Below are 13,845 nucleotides of genomic sequence, written 5' to 3' on the forward strand. Positions count from 1 at the left end.
TTGGTCATCATAGTGTCATTTGGAAATGCATTTCATTGTAGAAAAAAGTCTCGTATTTGTCTGAGAAACATTTTTATTACGCTGCTCCTGACATATGGCTAGCTCTGTTCAGGTAATGGAAAGTCACTTTTGTCATTCACATATGCAAAAATTTAGCTACTACTGATTTAACTTGGAGCTGATTCAGATGCCTTTCTCTTTCAAGAGTGTAAAAGGTAAAATTTTAGAAACTTTGGAGGATAGATTGATTTTGTTCCATTTAGCTCAAATTAAAGGTAATTATGCTGGGTGTGGTGGCTCACGCCTGTATTCCCAGCACTGTCAGAGGGTGAGGAGGGAGAATTGATTGCATCCAGAAGTTCGACACTAGCCTGGGCAACATAGTGAGACCCCCATCTGTATAAGAAATTAAAAATTATTGGGGTGTGGTGGTGTGCACCTGTAGTCCCAGCTACTTGGGAGGGTGAGGTGGGAAGATCACTTGAGCCCCAGGGTTTGAGGCTGCAGTGGGTCATGATCGTGCCACTCCACTCCAGCCTGGGTGACAGTGAGATCCTGTCTCAAAAAAAAGTAATTTGACATTTGAATTATGATACCATGGATTCAAAGATGCACTTAAATATTTAAACATTTTGGAAATTGGAGCCATCTTGATAGGTCATTTTTCTATGTTACATGTTTTTAGTTTTCTTCTGAAAGGCTGTCATTAATTGACACTACATTCTGCAATGGATGGTATCTGGTAGTTGAGGAAATTCAGTACCAGAAGCTTAAGCATGCCCTGTGCTTGGTTGACTTTAAAACTTGGTTGACTTGGTTGGTCCTCATAATTCAAGTCAGTGGTTCCAAACATTTTCAAGTCAAAGTTTTATGATCGTCACAATGATAGTTACTGTCTTTAAACCTGGTTGATAAAATGCACAGTGGTAAACTACTTTGATTTTTGTAAGATTTTGAAATAAACTTGCTTTGTATTAATCCCAACAATATGTATATACTGCATATTTGAAAAACGGTGCAGATGTGAGCTATATATTCACTCTACGGTCATTGCTTGGTGCATTTATGGATTCACATAATGCTATAATGACTTTCATTGCCCCTGGTAGAGGAAACACTGTTCTAGATGACTGTTAGTCCAATTAGGCCGCCATAACAAAATGCCATCAATTGGGAGGCTAAGCCAATAGACATTTATCTCTGGAGGCTGGGAGTAAGAGATTAGGGTACCAGCATGGTTGCATTCTGGTGATGGCCTCTTTCTGGCTTCTTGCTGTGTGCCTACATGGTGGGCAGAGACCTGGCTTCTTGCTGTGTGCTTACAAAGTGGACAGAGAGCCAGAGCTCTTTCTTTTTCTTCTCTCTCTCTTTTTCTTTTTTTTTTTTGAGACAGAGTCTCACACTGTTGGCTCATACTGGAGTGCAGTGGCACGTTCTCAGCTCACTGCAACCTCTGCCTCCTGGGTTCAAGCAATTCTCCTGCCTCAGCCTCCTGAGTAGCTGGCATTACAAGCGTGTGCCACCATGCCTGGCTAATTTTTGTATTTTTAGTAGAGATGGGGTTTCACTATTTTGGCCAGGCTGCTCTTGAACTCCTGACCCCAGGTGATCCACTCACCTCAGGCTCCCAAAGTGCTGGGATTACAGGCATGAGCCATCGCGCCTGGACTGAGCCAGAGCTCTTATAAGGGCACGCATCCCATCATGAGGATCCCACACTCGTGACCTTTATCTGAACTTCCCTTACCAAAGGCTGCATCTCAAATACCATCACATTGAGGGTTGAGGCTCCAACATACAAATTTTCGGGGGGACACAGTCCCATCTATAGTAATGGCAATTTGTACTTGGAGCCCACTCTGGTCACCTTAGTGGGACTGGCCTCTCTGAAGTGACGGGTTTTCACATGTGGCCTTTGACAGTTGTCTTGTGCGAGTTTTATGCCCAGGCTCTGCAGAGCTAATGTCTAATCCTTCTCTCTGAAGTAGAAAGATGTTTTCACTGAATGTTTTCCCACTTCCTTCTGCAATTGACACAATTAGTCCTTCCTTTTTGTTCTGAAACTTATGTCTTATTTATTTTTATGATTCTTTTGTTCGTGTTCTGCTATATGGATTATGACTTTCTTTCACAGTTTATCCCTCCCTAGTGATTTGAATGGCTTATGTCCTACTTTTATTTTACTGGTAGTTACCCTTAATTTAATTACTAACATCAAAAAATGATGGTACCTTATTTCTTCTTCTTTGTATATGACAACAAGTTTAATGTGTTAAAGAAATATAAGAGTATTAGGCTGTGGGAGGGACATGGTCAGAGCTTTTCATCATTTGAAGATGTCTTTCTGGCTTTTATACGATATTACTCTCACTTTGCAGTCTGTGCCCCTTACAATCCTGTTGCATTATCTTCTGATATTAAGGGTTGAAAGCACATTTATTTTACATGGTTCTTGGTGACTTATTTTGAATCCAAATCTTACTTTGGCTCAGGAAAATTTGTTCTTTGATACTTTTATTGCAGCGGAGTTTCTCCATTTTGGCAATATAGATATTTTGAACTGGGTAATTCTTTGTCGTGGGTGCTATCCTGTGCATCAGAGGGTGTTTGGCGGCATCCTTGGCCTCTACCCTCTAGATGCCAACAGCATCCATCCCCACGTCATGACAACCAAAAACATTTCCAGACATTGCTAAGTGTCCCCCGTGGGGCAAAATCATCTCTAGTCAACAACTACTGAGGTAGAGTGCTTTGGGTGTATTTAACAGAATATCTAGTTCAAATAGGCTTAAATGATAAGGACAACTTACTGGCTCAAGGGACTGAAAAGTCCAGAGGCGGGCAGTTTGGAAATAGAGTGGCTGCGCTCCATTTCTCTGCAGCCCTTTCAGTTCTGCCTTTCTCAGAGTCTAGTCTTTGCTTTCAAGGTGGTTTCCCCTGTTGGTTGCAACCAGAACTTTGTGCTTCCTGGTTCACATCTGGGGGAGAAAGTTTCATTGTCCTCAACCAGCAAACGAAAGCCTTAGCTTTGCTCTGATTGGGTGCCCTGCCGTCCCAATGAACCAGTCACTACGAAAAGATAAATGAGCCACCTCTGCCTAGTTTAAGCCAGTCCGGATTTACCCCTGGAACTGATCAGTCTCACTCAAATAGCACAACTGCTCCATAACAGAGGAGTGGGGAAGGATGGTGGGGAGGTCACCAAAAAGTCCATTATAGATACTTTCTATTCCCTCTTTGTAAGATTATCTGTCGCATCTTTGTTTTTATCTGCATATGCATCTTTTCCTCACTCATTTTTTCCCCTGCATTTTGATAGCAGTTCTCAAGTTCTTCTTAGAAGAAGAATTAATTACCTGGCTTGAAATACCAATATTGCCAAACTTGAGAAAGTCTGCTGTAATAAAAGTATCAAAGAATTGATTTTCCTGAGCTAAAGTAAGATTTGGTTTCAAAATAAGTCACCGAGAACCATGTAAAATAAACGTGTGTATGCATGTGTGCACATGCTTCCAACCCTTAATACCAGAAGACAATGCAACAGGATTGTAAGGGGCACAGCCTGCAAAGTGAATTATATTGTAGAAAAGCTAGAAAGACATCCTCAGTGAAAAGCTCTGACCATGTGTAGGAGTCATTTTCTTACTCTTTCAAACATAAATTTGATTCTTTGAAATTATACTTTCAGGGAAAATTCAGATGTTGGATTCTTTCCTACTTAGCTTAGGATTCCTGGTGACAGAAAAGACTGTAAATCATTTGCTTCAACAGGAGGTGAGTTCCAAGTAACAAAACAGATAACAGTGGCTCCAGAAACCTTAGAGAAGATTGTACATAGGTCTCTGTTTTGTTTCTTCTCCATGAATGTCTTCTCAATTCCAAAAAGGGCTTGAAGACTTTTAACTGCATTTTGCACGGTGTCCCTCGGGAAGAGAGAAAAAAATTTCCTTTGTCAGAAGGCATGTGTCATCTTATGTAAGTGACTTTGTGTAAGTTATGTGCTGTGGTAAGGGTAAAATTTCTCATGATTGTATGACTTCAGTCTGTGTTCTGCTTAGACCTGATTATGTCTGTTCTCTCTTCGGTAAATGCTTTGTGCACCTATTATGTGTCAGGCACTAGGCTTGGTGATAAAGAGGGGCTGAGGTAAAAAGAAGACATTGCGGCCGGGCGCGGTGGCTCACGCCTGTAATCTCAACACTTTGGGAGGCCGAGGCAGGCGGATCACGAGGTCAGGAGATGGAGACCATCCTGGCTAACACAGTGAAACCCCATCTCGGCTGGGCGCGGTGGCTCACGCCTGTAATCCCAGCACTTTGGGAGGCCAAGGTGGGCGGATCACGAGGTCAGGAGATCGAGACCATCCTAGCTAACACAGTGAAACCCTGTCTCCACTAAAAATACAAAAAAATTAGCCGGGTGTGGTGGCGGGCCCCTGTAGTCCCAGCTACTCGGGAGGCTGAGGCAGAATGGCATGAACCTGGGAGGCGGAGCTTGCAGTGGGCCGAGATCGCACCTGCGCTCCAGCCTGAGGACGACAGAGCAAGACTCCGTCTCAAAATAATAATAATAAAAAAAACCCATTTCTACTAAAAATACAAAAAATTACCTGGGCATGGTGGCACACACCTATAGTCCCAGCTATTCAGGAGGCTGAGGCAGGAGAATTGCTTGAACCCGGGAGGTGGAGGTTGCAGTGAGCTGAGATTGCACCACTGCACTCCAGCGTGGGTGATAGAGTGAGACTCTGTCTCAAAAAAAATAAAAATAAAAAAAAGACATTCCTAGATTTTTCCTTTTTAATAATTATGAAGTATTTTTTTTTCTTTTTGCATCAACGTTGTGAGGCAAAATGTCTTCTCAGGCTATATTTTTTCATTGTGAATGTGAACTAAATTAGTGACTCTTGGGAGAATGTTAAGAGTACAGACCGTAGAGCCTGCGTGGCTTCAAATCCTAGTTTTGCCACTTTTGCCAGTTGTCTATGAGCACAGCTCTAACTTCATCATACCTCAGTTTGTTTGCCTGTAAAATGGAGTCAAAGTAATACCTACTTGATAGAGTTATTGTAAAGGTTAAATCAAGCAATCCATGTAAAGCGATTAGCACATTATCTGCTAAAGAGGATGTGCCCCAAGGTTTCCAGTAGCTACACTAATGGGGCATGGAATTTTGATTGCTTTTCAAGTGGTGGATTTTTTGTTTGGGGGTGACCCAAAGTCACTGTTGCATAATTCTTGGAACATGAGATTTGGAGGTAAGGTTGTAATGTGTGACCATAGAAACAGCAAAACCAGCACCATGTTTTGAAGTTGGAACGTGAACCTGTGACTGCGCTAACAATCAGCCAGCACGGAGGACATCACTGTGGCTCATTGTTTATGTGATGTGTGGCCACAGTGTAGGGCCTGAAATGGGTGATTTGTGAGCATGAAACTCACTGCCATCATGTTTGTCCATTTAGTCTTTGCAAGATATAGTTTTTACACAGAATTTTTCCTAAACAAATTTTTATTTAATACGTTAGTGAAATCACTACTCTTAGTGGTGTATTTAGATTTGGAGAGCAGCTGATCTCATGTTTTCTCCTAAGTTTTCAAACTAATCTTTGAACACACTACCTTATTGTCTGTGTGTTCTAGAAAGTCTGGAATGTTCTGGACTTCAAGGTAAAACCTGCAAGTATAAAATTAAGCAGAATTAATTTTGCTCAGTGGTACCGTTTCCTGGTTTCTATTTAATAGTAACAAGTCGAGCTGCTTCTTACAAGAGACTGAACTATCACAAGGTTTCTCAACAAATCTGTTCTTTAAAATGGACGTTATTTCAGGTATTAAAAGATCTACTCAGCCAGGCATGGTGGCTTACACCTGTAATCCCAGCACTTTGGGAGGCTGAGGTGGGTGGATCACTTGAGGTCAGGAGTTTGAGAGCAGCCTGACCAACATGGTGAAGCCCCGTCTCTACTAAAAATACAAAACATTAGCTGGGTATGGCGGGCACCTGTAATCCCAGCTACTTGGGAGGCTGAGGCAGGAGAATTGCTTGACCCTGGGAGGCAGAGGTTGCAGTGAGTTGAGATCGTGCCACTGCACTCCAGCCTGGGTGACAGAGCCAGACTTGATCTCAAAAAAAAAGAAAAAAAAAAAGATCGACTCACACTTGTTAGCATTTATTTGAAATTCTGAGTGAATATACAATTCAAGAGTCTGCATTAGTTACAATAATGTAATAACTTAATCCTATTACATCTCTAAATTATTATTATTATCATTTTTTTTTTTTTTTTGTCGGAGTTTCACTCTTATTGCCTAGGCTGGAGTGCAATGGCGCGCTCTCGGCACACTGCAACCTCTGCCTCCCGGGTTCAAGCGATTCTCCTGCCTCAGCCTCCCGAGTAGCTGTGAATGCAGGCATGTGCCACCACACCTGACTAGTTTTGTGTTTTTAGTAGAGATGGGATTTCTCCACGTTGGTCAGGCTGGTCTCGAACTCCCAACCTCAGGTGATCCGCCCATCTCAGCCTCCCAAAGTGCTGGGATTACAGGCATGAGCCACTGCGCCCAGCCTAAATTAGTTTTTAAAATGAGATCAAGCAGCTCATAGGAAAGAATCACTGTCATATCATTTCCTGCAGGCATCATACTGTGTAAAAGGACATATGCCCTCACAGGTTGGTGCAGTGATTATAAAACTCCAGAATTAATTTGATGAACCCTTAGAGATCATCACATTGAATTCACTTTACAAGAGGGAAAACAGAACCTCAGAGTGTATATGGTAGTTCTAGCATCTTAAAAAACAACATCTAGGTCATTAATATATAAACTTGAGAAGGTTTTCCCATAAATATGTGTTGACATTAAGGAAATTCTGATGCTGAATTTGAAATAGTTTCAGAAACATATATTTTGGTTTTAAAGTTTAATGCCAGTATAGTAAAGTTTTACCTCTTGATGTTCACTTCAGTTAAATGTGATTTATCTAAATGTTTCAGGAAAGACCTTGCAAGGACACTCTTGACTGTGGGTGGTAAGAAATTTTAGAATTTTCAGTATTAGAATATTAAATATTGGACACTGGGGATTTTATGAGCATCTTGGGACTGTGGGGAATAAATTATGGTTAAATTGAAGATAGGAATTAGGGTTTTATTTTGAATTTATTTTGAGAGATTTTAGCATGCTGAAAACTGTAAAGTATAATTCGTGAATACTCATTTACTCACCAGCCAGCTTTGTCAAAATTTAGCATTTTACCACATTAGCTTCAAGTATATTTTTAAAGAAAAAAAAACAGTGTCACGGATAAAGTCCCCTGTGTCCATGTTCCTCATCCCATTTCCCTCTCCTTGACTCAGATTTGTTTTTCGTTCCAAGCACATTTTTCTACTTTTACTCTGTAGATCCCTAAACAACATGCATTACCATTTTGCAGATTTTAAAAGCATTCTATAAATGCCATTCCTTGGGCTGTGACTCCCTTTTTACCCTTAGAATTGTTTGAAATTTAAACATGTTGCGATATGTAGTTTTAGTTTATTTGCTGTGAAATACTACAAGTTATTTTGGGATTTTATTTTGTAGTAGAAACTTTTTTTTTCTTTTTTGATGGAGTTTTGCTCTTGTTGCCCAGGCTGGAGTGCGATGGCGTGATCTCGGCTCACTGCAACCTCTGCCTCCTGTGTTCAAGCGATTCTCCTGCCTCAGCCTCCCAAGTAGCTGGGATTACAGGCATGCAACACCACGCCTGGCTAATTTTTGTGTTTTTAGTAGAGACGGGGTTTCACCACGTTGGCCAGGCTGGTCTCGACCTCCTGACCTCAGGTGATCCACCTGCCTCGGCCTGCCAAAGTGCTGGGATTACAGGCATGAGCCACCATGCCTGGCCAGTAGAAACATTTTTAAGGCTGTTTGATGATTTGCATTGGATGAGTATTTTAATGTATCTAAAATATAACACCCATAAATATTACTTACTTAAAAATTGTTATATGCCAACCTCTTGTTTAGATTTTTATTGTATTTCTTAAATACTGAATTTAAATGATTTTGGCTAGGCATGGTGGCTCATGCCTACAATCCTGGCACTTTGGGAGGCCAAGGTGGGCAGATTGCTTGAACCCAGAAGTTCAAGACCAGCCTGGCCAACATGGCAAAACCTTATCTCTACTTAAAACACAAAGATTAGCCAGGCATGATGACACATGCTTGTAATCCCAGCTTCTTGGGAGGCTGAGGCAGGAGAATCACTTGAACCCAGGAGGCGAAGATTGCAGTGAGTCGAGATTTGGCCACTGCAGTCCAGCCACCACTGCACTCCAGGGCGACAGAGTGAAAAAAAAAAAAAAACAATTTAAATGATTGTAATTACTCCAGGATGCATCTTGCTGTGGTAACTTTTTATGACACAATGCTAGGCTTCTCAGATGGGGTTTCTTAGAGCAAGTGCTAACTCTGGAACTCATTTTTTCTTTTGCTTTGTGCCCAGAATTATCTGTGTCTACTGTGTTTTTAATCTCTAGATTATGACCAGCAGGTTGCTATTTCTGAAGCGCTGTGTAGACTGACGATTAAAAAATCAAGGGATGAACTTGTCCATAAATGGTTTGATGATGAAGTCATTGCTGAAGCTTTCAAAGAAATTAAGGATCGAGAATTTGAGACGGTGAGATTTCTGGCCATGCGAATTTCTTATTAGCCAATATTTATTAAGCATCCTCTGAGAACTTTGCATTGGGCTTACAGGAGGATTTTTTTGCTTAAGTGTGATTACACTGCCATTCTTAAACTTGTTTCTCACTTAGGAGAAACAACTTGAAGGCAATATGAACAGAATATTTGTGAGCTAGATATAGGGATACAGATAGATTTTTTTTTTTTTTTTTTTTTAGACAGAGTCTCACTCTGTTGCCCAGGCTGGAGTATAGTGGTGCAATCTCAGCTCGCTGCAACCTCTGCCTCCTGGGTTCAAGTGATTCTCCTGCCTCAGCATCCCAAGTAGCTGGGATTACAGGCACCTGCCACCACACCTGGCTAATTTTTTATTTTTAGTAGAGACCAGGTTTAGCCATGTTGACCAGTCTTATCTCGAACTCCTGACCTCAGGTGATCTGCCCACCTTGGCCTCCCAAAGTGCTGGAATTATAGGCATGAGCCACCATGTCCATCTAGGACTTCTTTATAGGAGACAGAACTAGGTGAATTTGATGGATCCAGTTAAAAAAAAAGTCTCGGAAGGGTGAGCAATTTTCAATGAACCTTGAATGGTAGGAGAATTGAAGAAGAAATCAGAGCATTTTTGCCTTGCAGAAGGCAGCTGCTGTGATGGCAGGAAGCTGAAATGGACATGGCCTGGCAGAGGAGTATTATGGGGTGGTTGTGTTCTGAGCCATCCGGCCTGTACAATTTGGAGAAATAATACTTTTTAGTGTCTTCTCTGCAGCCTGGGCTTCCTGTGATTGTGTCCTCATGCCGCATAAAAATAGCTTATGGCTTTGTTGTGTATTCACCTTCATCTTAAAATAGCTAAAACATTTTCCCTCTTCTCTTAAAAAGTTTTCAAATGAGGGTTAGACTCTTGTAGGAAAAGGTAAAATTCTTAATAACAGTACTCATGTTGACAAAACCTTTCTGGTCAAAATTCCCATATAATCAAGATTTTTATTAAATATGGACCTTTGTATTTCTTCAGACTCTGAGCCTACTGTCATATACTGCATAAAGTAATTATTTAGCCAGGATTCAGTATAATCTCAGTGGAAAGACCATGAGCTTTGGGGCTATCCCAAACTGGGTCGAACCTAGAGTTTGAGCCCCACCTCTCCAATTTATGGGATGTATGCATTTAGCCTGAGTGACCTCATCTGTAAAATGGGACTAAAGCCCACCTCAAAGTCTTGAGAACTTAATGAGAGAAACTGAAAGGTCCAGGGCTGTTGTGGGCACTCACATGTTAATTTCCTTTCTGCTGTTTGTCATTTCTCATTTGCAGGAAAATTTGATGAAAATAGAGAAATGTAATTATCTTGTTTCCAAAATCATTTCCTTCCCCAGAGCTATCAACTGCTCAATTGAATTTTTTTTTTTTTTTCGAGACAGAGTTTCGCTCTTGTTGCTCAGGCTGGAGTGCAGTGGCGCGATCTTGGCTCACCGCAACCCCCGCCTCCTAGGTTCAAGCAATTCTCCTGTTTTATCCTCCTGAGTAGCTGGGATTACAGGCATGTGCCACCACTCCCGGCTAATTTTGTATTTTTAGTAGAGACGGGGTTTCTCCATGTTGGTCAGGCTGGTCTCCAACTCCCAACCTCAGGTGATCTGCCTGCCTCGGCCTCCCAAAGTGCCGGGATTATAGGCGAGGGCCACCGCACCCAGCCCGAATTGCTTTTTTACATGAAAGGCGTACACTGCTGATGTCTATTTACTGCTGAATGGCAGATCAGGAGCATAAGGAGTGTTGACCAAAACAGTCAATCCTTGCTAACAAAAGGGAACAAAAACTTGGATCTGTGTCTCTTTGTTTTTAGAATGTTGGGGGGCAACAAATTTCTTCTGAGAGCTGTTGGTTAGGAGAACTCTAATAATAGTCTTTGTTCTTAGAACATATGCTAGGAGAAGACAGTGAGATAGAGAACTCTCCCAAAAAGGAAAGTTGGCAGCAGATAATACACCCAGATCAACCCAAAGTTGATAAATTGTATAGGTTTGTGGTTGGTTTGTGCTGTGCAGGTGTTAGGGAGGTGGATGCCCAATGGATTGGTCAAATATTGTAACCTAGGTCATCAGTAAAATGTATTTATCTTGCTTACGCTTCTGACCCAGTGAAACATAACCAGGCATTTAACTTTTGGAGACCAAAGTATTCCTCAGCTGAAAATCTAATGGCTGCAGGGAGCAAAGGTTCCTTCTAGAAACATGATCCTGGAGCCTCCTCTTTGTGGCATGAAGTATTGTTAACATATAATAACAAATCCTTGTAAAGCCTCATTGATGTTACTGCATCCTGGTCATTTAGAAGCAAACACTGGCCTCTGTATGCTAAGGTAGTATTAACTAAGACATCCTGATTTTTTTTCGTAATAAAAGAGTTTATGTCATTTGCTTTGAAGGACAGTAGACGTTTTCTCAATCACCTAAACAACAGACTCGGTGACCAAAGAAGGTAAGTTGTGTCTCTGAGCATTATTGACTAGTTGTATTCTGAAAATGTCTAACATTTTGAAAGAACAGTTTAGGGTCTGTTTCATTTTAGGAGAGAACATTGGGTACATCATTTACAGAGTATACTGAGTTGTCCATTGAGTAGAAACCTGAGAAGATCGGACCCTTTCTGCCTAGTGGCTTGTTGGAGTGTGTTTAAAAATTACTTCTATCAGTTTTATTATATTTGTGACTTGGGGTATTTTAAAATAATACATTCTTTAAAGAGTTCATAGACTTTATGAAGAACAATTTCCTGACTTGAGGTTGCTGGAAGTAGTTGTATCATGAACAGTTAAGTCCTTGGTCAGACAATATTTGCTAAATTCACTCCTTTTGTTTGGGAATCTGGCTGAGTAACTGGGTTGAGATATAGTACTAGTAAACCTGGCTTACTGACTGCCAGATGGAGATTTGAAATCTATAGAGACCCATAGTAGGTCTCCATTTGCAGGCTTGAAACCCCCTATCATACTCTGTACGAGGAGACTTAATGGCATACTCTAGTTATAAGTGCTTGTTGCGGAACGTCTGTAGATGTGTTTAAGGTTCATTCATATTTTATTTTTTTAATTGTGAGGTATTTTGCAGGGTGTATTCATTTCCATGTATTGCTGCTTTTGCTGATGAGCATGAGGTATGTTCGTCTCTCTTGGAGGTCCTGAGGGTGGTGTGCAGTGAAACCAGGAGTTAGGTTTATGTGGTTAGATCAAACTTTTGCTCTCGTAACTCAAAAGGGCTTTTTAAAAAAGGATGCCAACATCTCCTAATGACCTCAGTTCCCAAACCAATCGTACCATACCCTAACCAGAATGCATTACCAGTAAGTTTAAGGGCTCTACTGTTACTACTGGAAAAAGGAATTTTAGGGTCTGTACTGTGTACATGAGGACAGTTATAGGAAGCTTGCCTCATTTTACCCTATTCATGGGTAACATAATTCATGCCTAGACTGGGGTAAAAAGGATGATTTCCTTGCTTCTTTCCTTCCAGTTTATGCCCCGTCCTCTTATTCTCAACAATTGGGGCCACTGTCCTTTCTCTCTCTCTCATTCTACCTTGCACTTTATAGTCCAAGGTTGACCAGTTTCTTCCCCACCCCCCATTTGGTTTCTAGAGGAACAAGGTCCTTCATATAAAAGGGCCCCAACCTACAGCATCTCAGTTTCAGGCTAAAATATTTAGAGGTCTTGGAAGCTTGACTTTGTTTGAGTGTCCTGGACCCTGTCTTCAGAATGTCCTCATTCATCGTTTCTTTGTTTTGGGTTCAGAGTCCCCTTCTTGGCCTCTCTGAGCTAAACTTTCAACTCATGGCTGCACTACACATTCCTTCTCTCTAGAACTGAGTCTGGTAGGCTGATTCCTGTGTCTCAATTCTGTGTATTTTCCCTCTGGTTGTCTGAAGATTCTGCTCTCTGTTTGGTTTTCCTTCTTTCTATGACATCCAAATTTCCATTCACTTCCATCAGGGCCCTTACCCTGACCCTTACATTGGCTTCCAGGAACACGTATTGTGGGTGAAAGCCCTCATTCACCTCTGTAGCTATTAAAAGGTAGACATGTATGATACAAAGGAAAGATGTCCAAGAAATACAACTTATTGGAGAATTGGATTGTAGAATAGTAAGTCTAGTGTTTTATCTGTTGTTGGGGAATAAAAGCTTTCTATATACTTTTTTTTTTTTTTTTTTTTTTTGAGACAGAGTCTTGCTCTGTCACCCAGGCTGGAGTGCCATCACGTGATCTTGGATCACTGCAAGCTCCGCCTCCTGGGTTCACACCATTCTCCTGCCTCAGCCTCCCGAGTATACTTGTTGATATATGTCTAGAAAACATCTGGGAGGAAACAAAGGCATTGTTAATGGTGCCTGTGGAAAGGTACTTACGAAAAGCTGAGGGGCAGAGAAGATGTTTACTGTTTCTATAAACACCATACTGTTAGAATCTTTCTTCCCCTGTTTTAACTATAAGCATCTATTTATTTTAGAATAATTAAAATGAAGGAAATTCAAAGTCTTCAAGTCTTAGCTCTACTCTAATGGTTGGAAGATAGATGGCAAATCACTCATGTTTGGTTACAGTATCTTCTTCTCTAGAAATTTCCATCCATATGCAGTGTGGCTTGTTACTGATTCAACATAGAACTGTTTTCTCCGTGATTTTCATTAGAAAAAAAATTGTGTGGATAGAATCATGTGACACATTTAAATATCTATTAACTATGCTAAGGATAGTGGGATTTTTGGAGGGGTGAGGAGGAAATGGCTGAGTTCTATAAAATTGAGATCCTTTTGTTTTGCACAAAAGAGTCAGTCAATAAAGAGAGGCCCTATAATGCTAGGATAATGCTGTTCCAGGAAAAGCACAAATTCTATTTTCAGGGGAATAATGTTTATCTGACCCTGTAGCATGATTTTTATGTGTATAATTCATGCTGAAATGATCTCTTAACAGATGAGAAAACCAGCAGATGAAAAATTAGATAAATTTTGGATCGACTTTAACCTAGGAAGTCAGAGTGTCACTTTTTATATAGGCAATGCTGAGGTAATGATGTTCAATTCTTGGTTAGAACTAAGCCTTTAGAGATCATTTTTATGTAAGTATGTGTTTTGCACTCATGAATTTCACTTATTTATTTTCCCAA

At 40.9% G+C, this 13,845-nt stretch overlaps 1 protein-coding gene across 2 annotated transcripts in view; it reads left to right on the forward strand.

The window, feature by feature from the left end:
* Nucleotides 1-13,845, forward strand: part of SYCP2L (synaptonemal complex protein 2 like) — a 106,446-nt gene that overhangs the window by 12,314 nt on the left and 80,287 nt on the right. For both annotated transcript variants that reach the window (XM_030817288.1, XM_030817287.1), the window contains 7 exons: nucleotides 3,689-3,774; nucleotides 3,887-3,975; nucleotides 6,998-7,032; nucleotides 8,525-8,667; nucleotides 11,108-11,160; nucleotides 11,790-11,835; nucleotides 13,653-13,745. In XM_030817288.1, the coding sequence (XP_030673148.1) occupies nucleotides 3,689-3,774; nucleotides 3,887-3,975; nucleotides 6,998-7,032; nucleotides 8,525-8,667; nucleotides 11,108-11,160; nucleotides 11,790-11,835; nucleotides 13,653-13,745 (545 nt within the window). The remainder of the gene's footprint in view (nucleotides 1-3,688; nucleotides 3,775-3,886; nucleotides 3,976-6,997; nucleotides 7,033-8,524; nucleotides 8,668-11,107; nucleotides 11,161-11,789; nucleotides 11,836-13,652; nucleotides 13,746-13,845) is intronic.

Source organism: Nomascus leucogenys, chromosome 8 (genome assembly GCF_006542625.1).
Source record: "Nomascus leucogenys isolate Asia chromosome 8, Asia_NLE_v1, whole genome shotgun sequence".
NCBI lineage: Eukaryota > Metazoa > Chordata > Mammalia > Primates > Hylobatidae > Nomascus > Nomascus leucogenys.